This window comes from Arvicanthis niloticus, chromosome 17, assembly GCF_011762505.2.
Source record: "Arvicanthis niloticus isolate mArvNil1 chromosome 17, mArvNil1.pat.X, whole genome shotgun sequence".
In the NCBI taxonomy this organism is placed as follows: domain Eukaryota; kingdom Metazoa; phylum Chordata; class Mammalia; order Rodentia; family Muridae; genus Arvicanthis; species Arvicanthis niloticus.
The window spans coordinates 31,150,982-31,170,615 of record NC_047674.1 but is presented as its reverse complement, the minus strand read 5'-3'; the positions used below and the strand labels follow the sequence as shown (position 1 = coordinate 31,170,615).

At 45.9% G+C, this 19,634-nt stretch overlaps 1 protein-coding gene across 1 annotated transcript in view; it reads right to left on the bottom strand.

Moving 5' to 3' along the window:
• The window catches only part of Tmem131 (transmembrane protein 131), a 151,734-nt gene that overhangs the window by 3,369 nt on the left and 128,731 nt on the right, over positions 1-19,634 (bottom strand). The window contains exons 25-36 of the mRNA XM_034521541.2: positions 19,341-19,407; positions 16,722-16,873; positions 16,323-16,465; positions 15,561-15,747; positions 14,415-14,600; positions 13,375-13,533; positions 12,436-13,022; positions 8,286-8,464; positions 6,293-6,420; positions 3,558-3,682; positions 3,243-3,392; positions 666-828 (exon numbers count right to left, since the gene is read on the bottom strand). Coding sequence (XP_034377432.1) covers positions 666-828; positions 3,243-3,392; positions 3,558-3,682; positions 6,293-6,420; positions 8,286-8,464; positions 12,436-13,022; positions 13,375-13,533; positions 14,415-14,600; positions 15,561-15,747; positions 16,323-16,465; positions 16,722-16,873; positions 19,341-19,407 — 2,226 coding nt within the window. The remainder of the gene's footprint in view (positions 1-665; positions 829-3,242; positions 3,393-3,557; positions 3,683-6,292; positions 6,421-8,285; positions 8,465-12,435; positions 13,023-13,374; positions 13,534-14,414; positions 14,601-15,560; positions 15,748-16,322; positions 16,466-16,721; positions 16,874-19,340; positions 19,408-19,634) is intronic.

Here is a 19,634-nt window from a genome sequence, read left to right as displayed (position 1 = left end):
GGGGTTTCTGGGGAAGCGAGGAAAGAGACCAAGGTGGGTATCACAATTTAGGAACTGGGAAAAGGTGGAGACCACATTTTGAAGAACCTGAAGGAGGCCCCTTGGCAAAGAAACCTGTCAGAATATCAGCCAACTGGTGGGGCTGACAGGACAGGTCCATTCATCAGGGCTCCCTCCATGGGACATGGTTACAGTGGGGGTCCCTAGTAAGTATGACCCCTCTACCCTGTTGGTCACTGTTTCCGCTGACTATTCTGCAAGGAGCCTGTCTGGAGGTCATGGTGCCTGTGTGATACTAAGCCTGTTGGCACAGAGGGAGGCCATGTGCTTCTGAGCATGTGTCACTCTATAGCATGTTACAGACAGTGACAGCCAAAGTGCCCTGAGGTGACCCTGCTCGTGCACTCCATGTCTACACTCTAGGTGAGGTGCTGGGTCGTGGACGCTTGCCACAGTTCTAGAACACAGTAACAGACTTGTTCACAGACAGGATGAGGTCACTGCTGGGGTCAGGTACCTGGAACACAGGAAGAACTCATCCCACGTAAAGGACCGGGTAATGAAAACGGGCTCATGCAAAGGAGGAGCGAGAGTGTGGTGTCTATGAGTCACCGTGACAACTGTGAGTTGGTGTGACGACCACGATGTCGGAGTGAGCAGCCTACCTGCCGGAGCTGTTGACGACGCTGCTGTAGCTGCCACGGGATGTGAACGGGCAGGGAGCGGTGGGCAGAGAAGGAGAGGCCGGTGTTGGCGAGGTCTGGCGTTGTTTTAAGAAAATGTCTGCACTGAGGGTTTGCAGAGACAGTTTATAAAGACTGTCAGTAGCTGGAAATTAACAAAAGGTCCATTAATGTGACAGTTTCATCTGGATGCTTCAAAATCAGTTATTTTTGATGTGAAATTCAAATGCTTCTATAAAGGAAGCCAAGGAAGACTTATGCGTTCCACTTAGAGGTTCTAAGAAGGAGGGGAGATGTGCATCTCTTGGTGCCCTTGGGCTCCACAAATGCAGGGAAGGGTAGTCGGCCTCTTCATGGCCACCCCATGAGCAGCTGAAGCCACTGTCTGAGGACCAGAGGGAGGCTGTGCCTCCTTCCAGGTTAAACTTGTAGCAGAGGAAGTACACAGGCCGAATGCCCTCAAGTCTAACACGATTCCTTGTCTCAGCCCGGGTGCTTCAGGTGTGGCTGTGGCCCACAGTTTACAGGGCTGTGGCTTTTAGTATTCCTGGGCCTGTAAAAATCTACACAGCTGCTTTAAAAACTTTAGAATATTTCAATGTCATGTCTGCACTAAAACTGGAAGGAGTGACAACAGATGTGTCACCCACATAGCTGCTGTGTGTCCCTGGGTGCTGCTCCTAACAGTGGCTCATGACAGGGCTCTGTCCAGTTGTGCATGATACACTGCAGGCCCTGGGGCCCCCTCCCAGTCTGCCCTGTCTGCGCTGTGCTGATCTCGTGTCTCTGATCAAGCTGTCTAGCACCTGCTGCAGCTCTCTAAACCCTCAGGGCGTGTCAGGGACCTGTGACATCAGTGCTAAGCATAGATCCTTTCTCCTGAAGCTCATGGCCCCATTCTCCGTGGTCAGGGTCACCTCTCTTCTCTGCCCCCAGTGGCACTGATAACCTTTATCATTGCTTCTGTCTGCAGCCTACCATGCTTGACCATAAGGTGACCTCTTTATAGCTGCTCTGCGGTTGCTCATGCCCAGTGCTCGTCACAAATGCCGTGTGTGTGACATTTCTTGCCTGAGTTGTTCATAAGCTTCTTGGAAGTCTCCAGAGCACAGTACACTTATCCAGTACATTGATGTTGAAGGGCGACTTTTTGTACAAATGCCCAGATCCTTCCTTCCCTGTTCATTTCTTGTGTGGTACCTTCTCTGACCTGCCCCTGGTGAAAGATGAAATACTGGGAGCAGGCACACTCTGGTACGGTCTGGATAGGAACTCTACCCAAAGGCCAGTGTGCTGAAGGCTTGCTCCAATAGCAGTGAGGCTGTTAGTGGCTTAGCAGCTCAACAGACTATGAGGAAGTTGCCTTCACATCACACCCTCCCTGTACCCTCTTCTCTGCTCCCAGCTGCCCAGCGGAGCAGCTGTGCTCTGCCACATCCTTCTGTCATGTCTTTTGCTTTGCTATAGACCTAAAAGCAACAGAGCCGGCTGGCTGTGGGCTGACTCTGCCACCTGTAAGTGCAAGCAGCTTTCCTGCTGGGTTGTTCACCACAGGGTGTGTGTGTGTGTGTGTTCACATGTTGGCTTGTTTCTCCTGAGAGCTGCTGGGGAAGTTCTGTGTGCAGATGCGCTTGACAAAGGCAGATGGAATGAACTGAGGAGGTCAGAACAAGCCTGGAATAAGGTCTGAGGCTATCGAGAACCTTCACATTGCTCTGCAAGGTTAAAGAATCTCTGGCTTCAGGTACTTCTCCCCTGGGGTAGCCTTCCTTGGCACTTTCTTGCCTTTTAAGCCATGAAGAACAGTCTTGGCTTCCTTTATTGGTACAAGGTTTTTGCTGGCTAGTCTTGTGTCAACTGGACACAAGCTAGGGCCATCTGAGAAAAGGGAACCTCCCACTCAGAGTGGCCTATAGTTAAGCCTGTGATGCATGTTCCTGATGGACATGGGTATGGTCAGCTCGCTGTGGGCAATGCCACACCTGGTGGCCCTGGGTGCTATGAAATCGGGCTGAGAGAACATGCCAGTAGGCAGTACCGCTCTGATGCCAAGTGTCCTGCAAAATATGCACTTGAAGGTGGGGTCTAAGGAAGATGGATGATCAAAGGGAGAAGCAGGAAAATTGGGGACTAAAACAGTAGAGGTGTCCAAAAGGGACAGTGACACTGTGAACTAGACGCTCACTGGCTTCCTCTGCCCACGCTGGAGACAGCAGAGTCCTGGCGGAGCTGTCCAGTGGGGCTGATGGGGAGAGTAAAGGTTATAGGGCTTGGGACCAGGCCAAGGTATTCTCTGAGCAGAAAAGCACGGAGGGGCTGTACAGACATGGGCCTGGTTTTCCTCCAGCTGGCTGAAGAGCTCTGGCCTCTTTTATCTTCTCTGTGTAAGTAGCCCAGTCTCTAAAGCTGTTCCTTGTCCCTGGGCAGACAGATGCACTTTGGCTAAAGTTGGCTACAGCAGGCCACCCACATTGGTCACTTCTGGAAACAACGTCCCCACCCCGAAGCACTTGGAGCCGGGGGTGGCCATGGACCAGTGGCTTCTAAACCCATACTTACAGCTGCTGGGCTTGTGAACTGGCACAGCATCCCATTCTGGTGGAGGAGAGTCCTTTTCACCCTCTGAGCTACTGGTATTGCCTAGTTCTTGACTGCTGGGGAGGAATTTTGAGAGGGCAACTGGCCTGTTTTCCACTAACTTATTTGTACCTGGACAGAATTCAGAAAGGAAAGTTAATGTGGGAAGGTTTTCCTCTCATGAGTCTGCTTCAGTGACCCCTCAACACAGCCTTGGTTTCACAACATAGCTACCACCTTGTACTGGCAGTTATGAAAACAATGAATCAAAAATACCTGTGATCAACATGACAATACCTTTTGTTTTCTGGAGATTTCGTGATTTGGATCCACTTGTTAGTGTAGCTGGAAGAGGAATCTTGGTTGGGAGATTTCTACGCTGTTTATTTTCCAGTGAGGGAGTATATGGTAGTTCAAAGGAACTAAAAGACAAACAAGAATGTAGACACCATTGGTCCTGATGTTCGGAGCAAGGCTGTAAGTCATCAAGAATGGAATCATTCCTTACTTCAGTTACATGCCTTATTTATAAGGGTTCCTAAGATATTATCTAACCAGTTCTAAACTTAGACTGTGCTCTAGACATTCTGGGAGTGTCTGTGTGTATGTATACATGTGTACACTTGAGGGTCTAACCTCTGGTGACCTGCTTCAGGAAATGTGTGCACAAACTTGCTGCATGGAGCCAGCAAGGGCAGTTGTGCTGTGAGCGAGCCTCCCTGGGACCCGGCACACTGTGCTCCTGAATGTGTTTTCCAACAGACATTCTGACATGAGTGGGAGCCGAGTTCTAGCCTTTGCAGAACATCAGCTCAAGTGATGTGGCGTGAGCAGGACCGCCGGCAGCGGGGGACAAAGGTGCTCCTCACAACACTGCTTCTGTGTTGCCCATCAAGGTCAGTCAGGCCTTAGGAGGGCTGGTGACAGTGTTGGCTGCTGACGGCAGGAAAGCTGACAGTTTGCTTGTTGGGATAGATCTGCAAAGCCTGTACAAATTTTATTTTCTTCTTTTCTAGTGCTGGGTACTAAGTCTGGAGCTTTGCGTATGCTGGTGTGGTTCTTTCCCACTGAGCTACTCTTCAGCACTTTATTTTGAGACTGGCCTACTGAGCTGCACAGGTTGGTTATAAATTGCTGTGCAGCTCATGCTAGCCCTTGAGTTTTTGATCCTCTTCAGCCTTTGAGCAGCTTGAATTAACAAACACCCCACCATACCCAGCCTTGAACAGGCATCTTCTGAGCTGTGCCTCTCACATGTCCTTAAGCACGCTTCCTGCACCTGACCTTACGCGTGTGACGTCAGCACAGCCTTGACCCCACCCTGCTCTGGTGTTCAAGCTCTTGTATCCCTCTAACGCCAAGTTCTCATTTCTAGGCTGCTGCTAATTTCTGTTAGGTTCAAGGTCAAAAATAAATCACTATACTGATTCATAGTAGAGTTTAGACATCAAAATAGTTCCAGACCCAGTAACCCCCAAATCCTCATGGCTCTTCTACTTCCTGTTAGACCAAGAAAATAAGGAAGGCCAAGTGTGACTTCATGTAAGAGCACACATGGCAGAGAAGCTTGTTTAGACTTTATAAGGCGGTGGGTCCGAAGGACACCTGTTTTTGAATAGTTCACAAAAATTCCCATTTTTTTTTTCCTTTTCCTTTTGGAAACAGGGTCTCACTATGTAGTTCTGGTTGGCCTAGAACTGTGTAGACCAGGCTAGCCTCCAACTCACCAAAACTGCCTGCCTCTGCCTCCCAAGAGTTGGGATTAAAGGCGTGTGCCACTATGCCAGGGTCCCTAAGTATTTCTGAAATTAGCTAAAAGAGATAACCAAATAGTCTCTGTTATTCCAGGTAAGTAAAGTTTTAAGTAGCCTAATGGGAACAACAACAACAACAACAACAACAACAACAACAACAACAACAGGCCCCACCCACCTCCAAAACAAACACAAACTTCAAGAATGCCATTTATAGACAGTGTTAACACAATCTTCTGCTCTTCTACTTCTGGCTGACAGGGTTAGTTTAAAATTCCATATTCTAAAAATGGCAGAAGACTCCCAAAACACAGACACCCAGCCCTCTGGCAGAGGCTGTGTGAGCTATTTTTAGGTAAGTCATCTGTAACTGTGGGGGTGTCTACTTTATTTTACAAAGCTTAACTTTGCCACTGTAAAATTAATGGCTTTAAAGAAAAAAAGGTGCCAGACTATTTTTTGCTAATTCAACATTCCTAAATTAAGCCAGATGGTTTCCAGGAAAAAAAAGTTTAAAGCATTTAAATAAAATGGACAACAGCCAACTGACTTGAAATGATTCCGTCATCAAGGGTGAGACGTTCAGACAGCAGCTTGATCTTCCCTCATGTCTCACACACTGTGTGGCCCTTTCTGGGGCACAGGGTGGTGACTGAGGCAAGGGAGGCTAACAATGACAAAAGAAGCCTCCGTTCTTCACCTCCACAATGCTAAGACTGACATCAGTTCATCAGGAAGACGGTAGCCCAGTTTATGAAAATATGAAGAAGTCATAGTCAACAAGCCAGCAGCTCAACACCTTCACTTTGTTGGGGAGCAGTCCACAGGAGCCTCCTTATGGGGTCTGCCTGAATTCTGGCCTATGGGTACTAGAGTTCTTCCATGGTAGACTTGTCTCGTTGGGGACACCATCCCAGAACATGTTTCAGGCAAGAATAACTCTTCTAAGGTTTACAGCACAGAATTCTAGATCCCAACTGCATCTCTGGGTTCGTGACACTGTAGGCTCGAAGTTCTTGAGAAAAGTTAGCTCCCTCCCAGTGGGCGCCCCGTCAAGGTTCCATCTGTCCACATGGTGCTGTCGGTTTGTATTAAACGAAGCCTTTGTAACAGAGCACTAACCCTGCCCTCCACATGCCTGGTGTTGGAAACAGGTGCACGGCCTTAAGCACCCACCTGACCAGTAGATGTTAGACATGAGAGGACAGTGCGTGGCTTCTGCTGCCTAGAGAAGTGACTGGAGCAATGGCCAGCTGCCAGGAGCCCCACGACACTCACCTGCCTTTCCCATCTGCTGGCATTTCTTTCTTAGCATTTAGGAGCTTTTTGCTCTTTGGCTTCACTTGAGACAGCTCACTTTCCTGTTTGTCAGGCACAGGTGGTCTCGCCTTGTGCTTCTCTGGCTCCTGTAACGACGACGCAGATGCAGGTCTCAGAAGCAGTAGGATGGAAATGGAAACAACCCAAGGTACAGCTATCCATGTCAGACTGAAGAAATGTCAATCCCCCCTTTCAGACAGAGCCCCACTGCAGGGCTCCTTGCTGGCCTGGAATTTTCTATATAAATCAGACTTGGCCTTGAAATCAAGGTTCACATGCCTGGGCTTCCTGAATGCTGGGTTTACAGGTGTACAGTACAATGCCTGTCCACATAAACTCCTTTTTTTTTTTTAAAAAAATCTGTTGTACTTCCGTCTGTGTTTTAGCTGTTTTTTTTTAACTTAGTGTAATTGTCTTCTGATGAGTCTGAAGTAAAAATTCATTTAGATTACATTTATGTGCAACAGGAGGGTGGGCAGTGGCAGTACCAATTAGTAGCTTCTTACTGAAGTGGTAGGAGTAAAACCTTAGAGAGATCCAGTAGAGATTACAGTGCTGTGTGTATGTATGTATGGCTCAGTACCTTCTCCACCAGCAGGTGCCCTGCTTCTCTGGTCATTTGCTAAAATGGGAACCAAGTCCAATGCTCCAGCACAAGTTACAAATGAAATGAAGTAGACAGGGCACCAGGCCAACTGCAAGGCAATGCAAAGGGGACAGGTGGACAGGGGACAGGTGTGCATCCTATGTGAAACATGAAAGCCCCCGGTGAACAGAGCTGGGACTGTTATGAACTAATGACTCCTTAGGCCATTAGATGGAACCCAGAAGCCAGATTCTGATCCATAGAGTTAAAGGCTGCACAGACCATCTCAGATCTCAGCACACTCACCTACAACAGTCAGAGCCTGCCTCTCCGCACAGCACTCACTAAGTCGCACTGCGGGACAACTGCAGAGGGGTGGCATGCTGGTGTTCTGCAGCATTATTCTCAATGTTGGCTGCCGACTCCGTGTGCTCATGTGTCCTAGGCTGGGCTCTGACCCCATGTGCTGATCATGTCCTAGGCTGGGCTTTGGTTCCAGTTAACACTAATGGCATCTTGAACCTACTTTGTAGTGACATTTTTGAGAATTCTTGAATTTCGGTTTCTTTAAAAAATAAGAATGTGTTTTCGTTTTAACCCCAGGTGTAGGGTTGTAAGGCTGCTTCGGACTGTCCATAGCAGCTGACCATGACTTGCCTTGTGCCCTAGCAGAAGTATGGTTTTGTCAGCTGTAAATAGTTCCTGTGATTGTGTGACGTTTGGAATTTCAAGAACTTTTCAGAGGGAACATATAGTTGAAGGCCCTGAGAGGTGGGGTGGGTGGTTATTGGTCATTTAGTGAGGTTTGGTTGTGGTTTGTTAGTGGCCATGTTCAAAGAAGAAACAAAAGGAAAGGAATTAGGTTCAGAGAGCTCTTTCTCCTCTATCCTTGTTTGTGTTCCTCTTATCTAGTGTTAGGGATGAAATGGGGGTGGGATAAAGGGTGGAAGAAGACCCCACAGAGTAGCAAAGACAGAGACACTACTGCCCCTGCCTTGGGGGTGAGCTGTGACTGAACCCTGTTCTCAGCATGACTAGACCGTGAACAGGTTCTGTTCTTTCTTTCTCCTCTTTGATGTCTGCAGTCATGAACAGACTTTATGAAGTAGCGTGCTAACTTTGCTAACTAGCGAACCACTGCACACTTACTTCAGCAGGGTTTCAGTTTCTGACTAATATTTCCAAATGCTCTTCTCTAGGGTAAACAAAGTCACCCGACGGCAGAGCTGGGCTGGTTTCTGCAGGGGGAGAGTGCAGGTGTGCTGAACACACAGGACACATGCTCAGCAGGAGAGACATGATACATGAGACATGAATTTGTACTGAGCTAGGCCATCTCAGGTCCCCTTGTGGACAACCACGTACCTCCCTGAGGAGTGGCTCTGTGTCAGGGTTGGAGGTCTCTGTGGTGGTGGAGGAGCTGTCATCATCGGCCAGAGTGTCCTTCAGCTCATCCTCCTGGGGCTTCCCCTTGCCCCTCTTCTCCTTCTCCTCCTGCTTCTTTGGAGGCTTGGCCTTGCGTTGTTGGAGAGACTTTCCTTTCCCTGGGGATGAAAAATTGGAGTAAAAACAGAGCTTAATCAAACAGCTTCAAATGCAAAACTGTTCCTGGTTCTGTCAGGAGCGACTGGACTCTTTCTCTAGTTTTCCTTCTTACAGCTGCCTGCCAGGTTTGTCTTTGTGAGGAGCTTGTTTAAAAGTCAGATTTGTTGAGACACAGATGATGTGCAATGACCTATACTCCTCTTACAAGTACAGTTGGGCAAGTTTATCAGTAGATCTGGCAAACTGGCCTGAAAATGTTAGCCAGAAGGTGAGGGAGCTTTTAAAGAGTCCCAACAGAGAAAGGCAGAGCCAGAACGATGGTGGTGTGTCACCTGGGGGTACTAACACCTCAGCTGGGTCCAATCCTGGTTGGTCATTTGCAGGGCTAAAGTGAGAAATTACAAAAGCCCTTAGAACAGCAGTGGCCATATAGTGTCACTAAGGACAGAGTAAACAGAAAGCTCAGTGATTTAAGAGATCCGGATGCTCCCAGAACCAACTGCAACATAGCCTTAGCCATGTTCCAAGAGCCGGGAATACAAGACTGAACAAGTCGATCCTTGCATCATGGAGCTGACACTCTACAGAGGCTAGAGAGGCATGGAAATCTCCAGATTCTAGCACCTCCAACTGAGCCCCCAGACCAGCAGAGGCCACACTTAAAAGCGTCTGTGCAGCATCCTTTCTAAGCACACGAGTGAAAATAGTGATTTCATACTCGACTTAGATCCAGACTTCTGACACTTATCTCAAATAATGCCCTGATAACTCCTCACCTGAGGATGAAAATCTTGGCATCTGTAACGGGTTGGCAAAGTAGAGCTGGGGCTACATCTGTCCTACGCTTGTTTTGTATGGTTCAAAGGTAGAGTAACAACACTTTTAAATAGTTAGAAAAACAAAAGTCTGTGCTAGGCAAGCACTTCCCCCCTGTGCTGCACCCCAGTCTCAATGGCTGGTCTCTAAGGTGCTATATCCAGCACCTCCTGGTGTTGTAATAGTTTACAGCACTCTCCTGACTGCACATGTTCTCTGGCTCTTCCTTCAAACAAGGTTCCAGGATACTGCAGGAGGACTCTTCCAGTTTTACTGGGAGGCTCAGAGCTGTGACAGGCCTGATCATGCTGTTTTTGGGAAGACTGTGGGGAACTCTGGGGCTTTGGACTAAGAAAACGGTCGAATCCTATAAGTGGGGCTGGACTGGCCACCCTAGGAGCACGGAAGGCAACAGTGCTGAGAACAGTGAGGGCTACGAATGCCCAGCTTAAGAGGTTTCAGAGGGAAAGAAAGTCAGAGCCGCTCTTGGGGTATGTTGGCACAGACTGGGTGTTGTTTGCCCTTGCCTTAAGAATCCGCCTGGGGCGAAACTGAAGAGTTTGGGGCTAATTTTGTTGACAGAGGAGATTTCAAGACAGCTTAATACTGACTCTTTCTCGTGGCTACTACTGACCACTTTTATGTAGATCTACAAAGAGAAAGAGCAAGTAGAACAAAAATCAAAACAACAACAACAAAAACAATCTGAGGAAAAAAAATGCCAGTAGATTTAATGTTAGAGCCAAGTCCTGTGCTCAAAAATAAAATAAAATAAAATAAAATAAAAAAATAAAAGTTCTGGTGCAAAATAAATAAGAATTAAGGAAGTAGTCCTTGAGGCAAGACCTCACCCAGCTAATCTTGCACTTTGTTAAAGAAAAAGGTCTAAGGGATTTCTCTGGTCCCCAAATCAGCAACAAACCCAAGCTTATGCTGACGCAATCCAAGCAGAGGACCAGGCTCCACCCCAGATAGGCAACAGACATCACTGAACAGGAGGTCCTGGCTTTCAAGTCATGAAGGACTGGAGTAAAAGATGTGAATTTTCCTTTGTGGTTAAGGAAAGCTGCTGAGGCCAGGAGTGTGGCTGGGGAATCTCTACATGGAGGTTGATGGAGGCCACTGTGTGAAGCTGTGACGTAAGGCCCGGAGTGCATTAGAGACCCCAAGATGCTGAGATGATGCAGCTGTGGGGTACACACACACACACAGAAGCAGCCACAAGAGGGGAGTGAGTTGTCCTCAGCAGAGCTGGAAGGGTAGGAGAGCCATGTAAGGCCTGACACAGGACAGCTACACGTTTCCTTGTTAGGTTTGGTCTTGCTTTGGCTTGGTATTTCTCACTATGCCCCTTTCCTTCCTTTCAGAATGGCAATGTATATTATGGGCCATTGTATGTTCGACATATGTGATTTGCATTTTGATTTTATAGGGGTTAGTCATGAGACTGCCTTGAGTCTTAAAAGAGACTTGGACTTCTCAACCGTGTTGAAATTGAAAGACTGTAGCGACCTTGGAAGATGAATTAAATGCATTTTGCACTGTGATATGGCCATAGACCTAAGGAGGCCAGGGAGTGGAACGTGGTGGCTTGAATAAGAATACCCCCTAAGGCTTGGTCCCCAGTTGCTAGAACTGTTTAGAAAAGATTAGTGTGTCTTGGGAGTGGGCTTGGAAGTTTCACATCAATCTCAGTCAGCAATGTCTTTCTGCTTCAAGATGTGAGCACTCAACTCCTGCTGTGGTCCAAGTGTGCCCTGCCTGCTGCCATGCTCCCTGCCTTGATGGTCATGAAACTGTGAGCCCTCAAATCAAATGCTTCCTTTTATAAGCATTGCCTTGGTCATGGTGTTGTCACAGCAATAGAAAAGCAACCAAGACACATGGCTTGGTCTTGCTGCAGCCCTGGTCTCCTGTCTCCACAAGGAACATACACCACATTCACAGGGACTTTCTTCCCTTGGTCTCCTGTGCCTAGTCTGTAACTCTGAAACCAAAAGCTCCTCAAAGCTGTTGTCCCCAACTTGCTTGAAATGAAATGTGCCATGACTGATGACTGGTTACCTTTGCTTGCACCACCACAGCTGAAATGACGGAAAGCCTGCTTGTAGTCTTAGGAATCACATGGTCTAGTGTCACATTTCTTTCCAAGGTTCTGAATCCCCAAACTCTTGTGGTTCTAAATTGCTCTAGTCTGAGGCCTTGCCACTGACAAGTTGTATTCCTCTTTACTTCAGTACCTTATGTACAAGGCTGCACCCAGGAGCCTGTTCCCACCCCGGCACTACTCTGAAGCATCCTCTCATGCTCACTGTTAGACCTCGCTGTCACTTCCTGCCCTGGACATCCCATCCCTTGACCTGGTTCACACTTCCTGTTTGTTTCCTTCCCTAACCCACCAATCCCACAGATCTGGTACATCCCTCACCCCTCTGCCCACAAGACCGTGATGTGTGCATGGCCATCACTTCCTGCTGTCCCTGTCCTGTTGGGCCAGCTTCTGTGGGCACCTGGTTTCACCAATTGTTTTCTCACTGGCTTCTTTTGCATTCCTTTTCCTATTTAGAGAAGAGGTGTCAGTGTGTAGCCTTGTTGACCTCAAACCTGTGACAAACTTCCTGTCTCTACCTCACCAGTACAATGGATTACAGATGTGTGTCACCATGTATAGCTAGAATTCCTATTTTTGAGTTAAAAGGTAGATGGTTTTGGTTTTAGCCCTGTTTTCAAAATCTTTTTGTTTTTTGAGACAAGGTATTTCTGTGTATCCCTGGTTGTCTTGGAACTTGCTTTGTAGACCAGGCAGATCTTGAACTCAGAGATCCTCCTGCCTCTGCCTGAGTGCTAGGAGTGCTAGCACTGCCTGGCCTCAAAATCACTTTTAACAACGACTGTAACACAGTTATCACTGGCAGCCAAAAGAATAGCAAGAGGTGCCATTCAACAGATTTCTGATCTGGAGAAGCAAGTGAAGAACACAGCTCTATTTCGTGACGAGCAGTTGCTTCTGTACTGTGATACAGAGAGGTCATTGCTTCACTAGGAGATGGGTCTGAGCTACCAAACAACTGCTAAGTTGCTGCTTATACTGCCTGTGATTCCGATTGCTCCTTGATCACATGTCCTGTCCTTCTGAGGGGGAGGACAGGATTACCTTTGGTTTTTGACAACGGTGATGGAGGCTGATCTGTAAACACATCTAGGGGTGGGGAGTCGTGGTGGTCGAAGTCTTTGTCCATGGCTTCTATGAGACTGGTGATATCGGAGTCCTCTGAGCTGTGCCGTGTGGTGCTGGCTCGCTCGGGGTGGGAAGGGTGTGTGAGAGGGGCAGGAGACAGCCTTTCAGGTGGTGGCTCCTGATGCTGAGGCACTGGTGGTGGAGGCTGTGAGTGCTGCTCCAGTGGGCTGTGGCTATGGTGCTGGTTGCTGTGCTGGCCCTGCTTTGCCCCTTTGGACTTCCTGCTTGCTGTGTGACCCTGGGTTGCTGCAGCTGTCTCTGAGACTAGGGGGCTTGTTTTGCTTGTAGACTGTGAGGCGGCTGCTTGTGGAGAAGTCCTGCTTGACATACTTGAACTGTTTCTGGTTCTGACGTTATCCACGTCAGCTGAAGTTTTGCTGCCGTGGCTGCTGTGTGGGTGGACTGATGTACCACACTGTCTGTGACTGCCTGTACCAGGCCGGGATGATGAGTTACTGTAGAAACCCCTACCATGACTGTGTTCGCAGCCCAGTGTGTTCAAGCTGAAAAATGGATCAATTGAAAATCAGTAAGCAGCAATTTCCAACCTAATACTAAGAAAAAAAATTCATTTGTAAAGCCATCACAAAGAGAAACTAGGAACAGAAATAGGAAGGGGTGAGGAGCCATACCTTCTATAGTGTATTACCTCTGACAGCCATAAGTCAGGTTAGTGCTCTAACTAATAACTAAGCATATCTTGTCCCTGATAAAAAAAATCTCATGAGTTCTCAGTAACTGAGCACCAGAATAGTCTTTTAAAAAACTCTAGACTAAAGATAAATTTCATTTCTTGTAATTACATCAGCCAAGTCTATGTGAACTAAAAAGTGGACTTTCAGTATATGAACATACTTTCCTTCAGATGAAATACCAACGATTCTCCTGAGATCAAATGGCTTTCCCACATCAAAGGGTGGGTTTGATGCTTCAAAAGAGAGTCGCCTTCGAAACGGCTCCCAAATTCCTTGAGCTTCCAAATAGGCCGTTCCAATGACCAGGAGAAACAGTGCACTGTGGAGGAGAGGGGCAGGTTAGCACTCTTTGCCAAAACAAGAATAACGTTTGGTTATCACAGGTTTCTTGATAATTACAGCATGATGTAAAAACCCCAAATTGTTTGTAACACATTTTAAAGAAAAGACAAAAATAAAGCATCATAGCTCAGAGTTTACAGACCAATTTTATGTATTCGGTGTTTAGGCTGCATGCATGCTAGTGTACTACATGCATGTAGTACCAATGGCAGCCATAAAAGGGGATCAGCTCTCCTGGAGCTGGAGTTACAGGTGGTTGTTAACTGCCATGCGGGTGCTGTGAATTGAACCCGGGTCCTCTGGAGGAGCACTAGTGCCCCTTCTTAACCACTGAGCCATCTATCTCTCTAGCCTCTGCACACCAGCTTTAAAAGTTCACAACCCTACAGAGAAGCTGTGTGTGAAGACAATACTGTGTGTCAGAGGAGACACCTGCAGGCTAAGCTTTCCTTAGCGAGAGGAACTAGATGGAGGTTCACCTCTCTTTCCCTTAAGGATGTGTGGGCAGCTATAGATAACTTATTGGAAGTATATTTGAGTCTCTAAAATACATAAGGAAATAAACTGATAGATAAGGATTCGAAGTCTTCAGAAATATTTCTACTGTGTTCTATGTTGCTAAGGCAACTATACCTAGTATTTTGTGCTTGCTTTCTTATGAAATAGCATAGACCTCATTTGTTAAACAACTTACAAAGGTAGTAAGACTTTACTATCTATGCCACCCAAATACACAAGCCTGACAGAGTCAGGGGTGTGTGCTGTGTCTGCTGGGATCTGCCATCTGTGAGGAGAGCGAGTGGCACTCCGTGGTGAGTAAGAGCCAGCCCTGGTTGGTTGAGGAGGAGCACACTGTACCTCATGACCCCTGAGATGATGATGTAGAGTGCCAGTTCCCAGTTGGGTCTAGGGAGGGCTTCTGCACAGGCTGCTAACATGTGGTAAGGAAGAGAGGCATTCAACACAAACACAAACTCGGATCCACTGCTCGTCACAAACTTCAGCTCCCGAATAACTCTGGAGGCTGTGAAATCTGGAGTAAACCTAAGAAGCAAGAACAGCAGTCAGGTTCATTTTCAAACTGATGCACAGACTTCTTCTCTGTCCTATCATTTTTTTTGTTTTTTGGTTTTTTGTTAAACCTAGAATGTATTCGTACTGACGGTGCACCTGTAGTGTTGCACTGTCACCTCCTGTATACTTGTAGTCACTTGGGATTCCTTTTGTTATTAGCTGTACACATCATGAAGAATGGTGCCTCCTTCCTCCCAGGGCATTTAGGTGGCACGTGTTATGCTGGGCATGGAGCAATGTAAACAACAGTGCTGACTAACAGCCACACAAGGTCACAGAACTGTTGTTTAATCAAGGGGCAGAGGTCCATCATAACCACTACAATAGCTGTGCCTGACACTGAGGGCACAGAGGCTGTCTCTGGTAAAGCTTCCATCTTGGACAAATGTGAGGCACAGGTAGGTCTCTGCTCTGTGGCTGAGATACTTCCAAATCATACTAGCATCTTATGCTTTACAACCTTAGAAAAAATATTGAAACTGGTTTCTAAAGAAGTAGTTTCACCATTATCTGAGCCAATTTAAGGGCAGAGGAAGTTTTATAATGCTGGAAACAAGACATGAAATAGATATTTTGGCTGAAGTTAGGTAGGAAAAAATAAAATAAATACATTTGTGATAGACTTTTTAAAAATATTTACTTATTTCCACGTGTCTGGGTATTTTGCCTGCATGTCTGTCTGTCTGTAGACCACATTCAGTCCCTGCAGTGACCAGAAGGGGACAGATTCCTTCAGGAACAGGAGTTACAGAAGGTTGCTGGCCACTATGTGGGTACAGAGAAGCAAACCCAGCTCCTCTGGAGGAGCAGCCAGTGCTCCTAACTGATGAGCCGTCCCTGTAGCCCCTGATAAAGACCCTTTAAGTCTGGAAATGACTTTAACAGCAGTGGAAAGCTCAGCTCTGGTGAACCAGACAAGAATATACTCACAATATGACTATGTCTCTGGAGGCGTTGGCACTCAGTGCAAACTCTTGACAGTTAACCACTTTAAAACCATATCCCTCACACGCATATCCACTGATCTCAATGGTTTCAACACGGATCTCAAGTTGTCCCGTATTCTCTACTTTGAATGTTCTTTTCAATGTGAAATTTGGTTCTCGTAGTTTCAAACCTAAAGGGGGATGAGGGGGAAATCACAAATATGAAGAAATCTTGCTATCATATACTTCCAGTGTGAACAAGGTACATGCTGTGAGTGTCTGTATGCTGGACATTATGAATCAACCCCACATGCCAAAAAGACTAGTCATTCCTCAGGTTTCATCTGGAAACAATCCACTGGGACCTGTCACTTTATTTATAATTAATTGGTTTCATATATTTATTCTGGGGTAGTAAAGTCTCTGTATGTACTTCTGACTGGGTCTGAACTCATTACGTTTAGGTTGGCCTAGAACTAATGACCCCTTGCTTCAGCCTCCCACATCCTAGGCTTACAGAGTGCCTTTCCCTGTTGTGCTTTGATCTGCCATAGTAAAAAGAGCATGTTTTACTTCTCACACTCAGAATAAAACTGCAAAAGGGCCAAGTCAAACAACTCTGATGTAAGACAAGGGACTCTCTTCTCATCATACACATCATGCCTAGAAGCAGACATATGCACATATGGAACACTATCCTGCTTCTGGTATCCTTGATGGTTGAAAGCAGTGCTGAAAGCTGGCCCTTCCCAAGCACGACACTCACGGTCTATGCAATCCTTTAACAGTGCCTCTGTGACTTTGAAGCGTAAGGAGCTTCCTGGGCCAGGAAGCTTGCCTGCCACCCTCAAGTTCTCCATTGTCCCTTGACCTTGGACCATCACAGCATCCATCACAGTCAGGTTGTTTCTATGAAAAATAACAATTACAGATTGTCTCCAATTGATTTTGCATATCTTTTGATACACCAGTTCTAACATTGTATAAACAACCACAAAGACATTATTAATATGTTGACTTTAAGGATGAAAATGCAAAACTGTACAGAGCACACATTTTTCATTTTAAGTCTCACGTGGTAAAAGGACACTACTCATGGTTTGCACGACAGGAGGACTGTGAGGTAAGCACTGAGAACCAACACACACTCACATCTAGAACCTACCTGACTATGATCAGGGAAGAAACAGTTCTGTTGTGGAGTGGAGTGAACTTTACTTTGACAGATTTCTTTTCTCCAGGTTTTAAAATGAGGTTTAAAATGAAATGCCGAGAGAGACCCTCTGTAAATCCTGTTGGACTTTGCAGTGGATGAGCCTTGAATTATTGTATAAACAAACAGGAGTCATTAATATGGTTTCTGGGAAAACCATTTGTCCCTGACCCCCTCTAGGCCTAGTATATATAGCCTCTCAACTTGATCATATAGACGAGTTTATCCTTCATGCCTTAGACACTGGCACTGAGAGCTGGGGAGCCAGTAAGGAACATTCATGGTCTGTGGTAAGTTAAAAAACTTTGTTGAAATAAAGACTTTATTTCCCAGTTACAAAGCCTTCGAGTTTGTAGTATGCATTCTATATTTGTATACAGACTATTTTTTAACATGTACGTGTGTGTTTTTAAATTTGAAATACAATTCACATATACAAAAGGACACAGATCCAAGACAAATAGCTCGAAACATCACTCTAAGCCAGTACTCATGACTGGAAGGCAGGCAGACTGACAATGAGCACCCTGAGTCCTACTGATACTGCAGCCTGGGTAGGGAGCCCTGTGCAGGAAGTGGAGAAAGCACCTCCAAAATGAAGTCAATGTATGCTGTTGACTTATGCAACTAAGTACCTAATTATTGCTTTGTAGACATTTGATTTAAGATATAACTTAATCTGAAATTTAAAATAAGCCTTTATGACCAGTTTAAAAATGGTTCAGAGTTGTTTTGTTTTTATGTTAAAAAACACTGTTTCAACACAAAGACACAGTATTCTGTTTTTTAAAGAAGACTAAGTTTAAACACTCTGGGGGAAGGGTTGTCATGATCCTGACAACATGTCAAAGAGTGAATTGTGTGCCATTCTCTACTTCTTTGGCATGACTGGGTTAGTGTACACAGATCTATCTGCTTGTGTTAGCGTGAATCGACAAACATAATGTACCATATGGACTTGATGAAGTAAAATGTTTTCTTTTACAAATCACACTGTTCTCTATCAACAACCTACTAGGATAACTGGGATTAAGTGTGTGCCATCATGCTGGCCCTATTTATGATCACAACGAAAGACTATGTATTCCAAAGTACTAGCTTACGTAACTTCCGTGATAGTATGATGCCCTGAAACAGCACTAATGTGCTCCACACTTGTGCAGTGGTAGGCTCTTAAGGGTCAGGTAGACTGACCAAAGGACGCCTGGGTAATCTCAGAAATCCTTTCTGTAGTAAGATAGACAGATGCATTTGCTTTTTTAAGAATGCTGTTTGTACTACTGATCAGAGGAGCAGTGGGCACTGACACAGCCAGTTGTTAGGTGTGAACCAAGACTATGGTGCTAAACCTCCCTTGTCACCAATGTTTGCTCCCCAGTCTGCATTTATAATGAAAAGAAAATGTCTTTGAACAACAGCAAACATAATTTATTAAATTTCAACATGAATTCATGCCTCTCTAGAACTGGATATGATGGAAAAGGAAGCATGTTTAAAGGACTCTCAGCAATTAAAGATTCACACTGAGAAGTTCTTCTTTGGAAACCTCCTGAGGTCCAGCGGTTCTCCTCATCTAGCTGTCCTCTAGAGTCTAGTCCAGTGTCCTGTGTCTTGCAAATGCTACTGTATGAGATCATCAGCCCATTTACTTCTGTATTTTCCCTATCAAGATAGAAGAAACCAAGTTCTAGTAACTAAACATTCTCAATGGCTTCCAGCGCTTGCTACAATGACACTTATGGATGGGAGGAGCAAGGTAAGATCCCAAGAGAAAGGCATGGGAATCAAGAGTGAGTGTCTGAACTGCTATCTGTGTCCTAGCCTCTGCTGCAGCTGTGGTAGAGATGAAGAATTACAAAGCAGCTGTCTGGACAAGGCTGGGGAGACTTCTTACATAGCACTATGTGGTCCAAACAGGACGGACAAACATTCTCATCTGAATAAGGCACAAAGTCAACGAAGCAGAAGACCCCAGGCAGCCTGCAGGGGTTTGGCTCCTGTTAAACCTCCCTATAGCTGACATGCACCCTTCACATCAAGGCCTGATACAATAATGAGTGGCTAGTAGTCACTTACCTGAATAATAGAGGACACTTTCATTCCCAGAACAAATCAACTTATTATATGTTTTTAAAGTCAACATTATCTATTGAGGTAAACACACACACATCCAGCTGTGCCAGGTATAAATTGTGCCAGGTATGAATATAGCCAGTTATTGGTCTCAAATTCACAGGTTTTATAATTTTATTAGGAAGCATACAGCAAGAACGATTAAAGGATTCAGCTCAATCTTTTAATGCTTAAAAATAAAATGTCGCATTAGCATACTTCATGTACAGTGTCAGACTTTCTGGGTGGCATTATGCTGAGCTGTTGTGGGCTGACTGCTGACTATAAGGTTAATACCCACAAAGTGGAACCGTCTAGCGTGCCCCGTGTATCTGCAACCCCCGACTCTGCCTCTAAGTCAATTCCTGGACTGCAATAGCTGCCTTCAGCCAGGCTAAGGGCAGCCCGTAGGTGTCCTTCCCATCCTAGCAGAGTAAATGATGTGGGGGTTGTACTTACACTGTTCCTGTAGACTTGGAATTCAAGTGTTCGCAAATCTAGCTTGGCCACCTTACTCAAGTTAAACCTAAAATAAAAAAAACGCATGTTCATCTTCATAAACATCCCAACTAGGGATTGGAGGATGGCCGAGCTTGAGCTTTTATTTGCAAATTTATCTTTTGGCAGGTCTTGGGACCAGTAGCATTATACCACATTAATACTATTTAAAAGGCTAAAGGCTATCAGTTCTAGTTAATACCTTGTTCACTTTTAAAACAGAAATAGTGGAATTGCTTTGTCTATTATTCCTTT